Source organism: Myotis davidii, unplaced genomic scaffold, assembly GCF_000327345.1.
Source record: "Myotis davidii unplaced genomic scaffold, ASM32734v1 scaffold609, whole genome shotgun sequence".
NCBI lineage: Eukaryota > Metazoa > Chordata > Mammalia > Chiroptera > Vespertilionidae > Myotis > Myotis davidii.
The window spans coordinates 3,010,216-3,010,666 of record NW_006300164.1 but is presented as its reverse complement, the minus strand read 5'-3'; the positions used below and the strand labels follow the sequence as shown (position 1 = coordinate 3,010,666).

General features: G+C 69.2%; 1 protein-coding gene across 1 annotated transcript in view; it reads right to left on the bottom strand.

The window, feature by feature from the left end:
- The window catches only part of SARDH (sarcosine dehydrogenase), a 55,528-nt gene that overhangs the window by 32,889 nt on the left and 22,188 nt on the right, over positions 1–451 (bottom strand). The window contains exon 7 of the mRNA XM_015572370.1: positions 316–443. Within this exon, the coding sequence (XP_015427856.1) occupies positions 316–443 (128 nt within the window). The remainder of the gene's footprint in view (positions 1–315; positions 444–451) is intronic.

The following is a 451-nucleotide window of genomic DNA, read 5'->3' as shown; positions in this document are numbered from 1 at the left end:
CCGACACCCCCGATCAGGGCAGACAGCGACCAAAGCTGCCACTTCACACCCCGGGGCGTATGGGGCCCAGAGATCCTGGCCGGAGCCGGACACAAGCCCACGCGCCCCCCAAGCTCCCCCCCAGCGCCCTCCCCACAGACCCCCAGCTGTACCCTCTACTGAGAAATGAACCACAGGCCTCCACTCCCACGTGGAAGCCCCGAGCCCAGGGCGACTGTGTTGGAGATGGGGCCTCTGGGAGGGACTGGGGTGAAGGGAGGTGGTGAGGGGGAGGCCTGTCCTTCCAGGGACATGACCCTGCTCTCTGTTCCCCACGCGCGGACAGGAGGGGGCTGCGCAAACGCTGGGAGAGCCGGTGGGTGGGCGCCTGGGCCGGGGCCTCCAGGCCTTGGGAAGTGGGGTCTGTGTTTCGGCCGCAGCCGTGACGGTGCGTGGTGGTGGCCCTGCAACC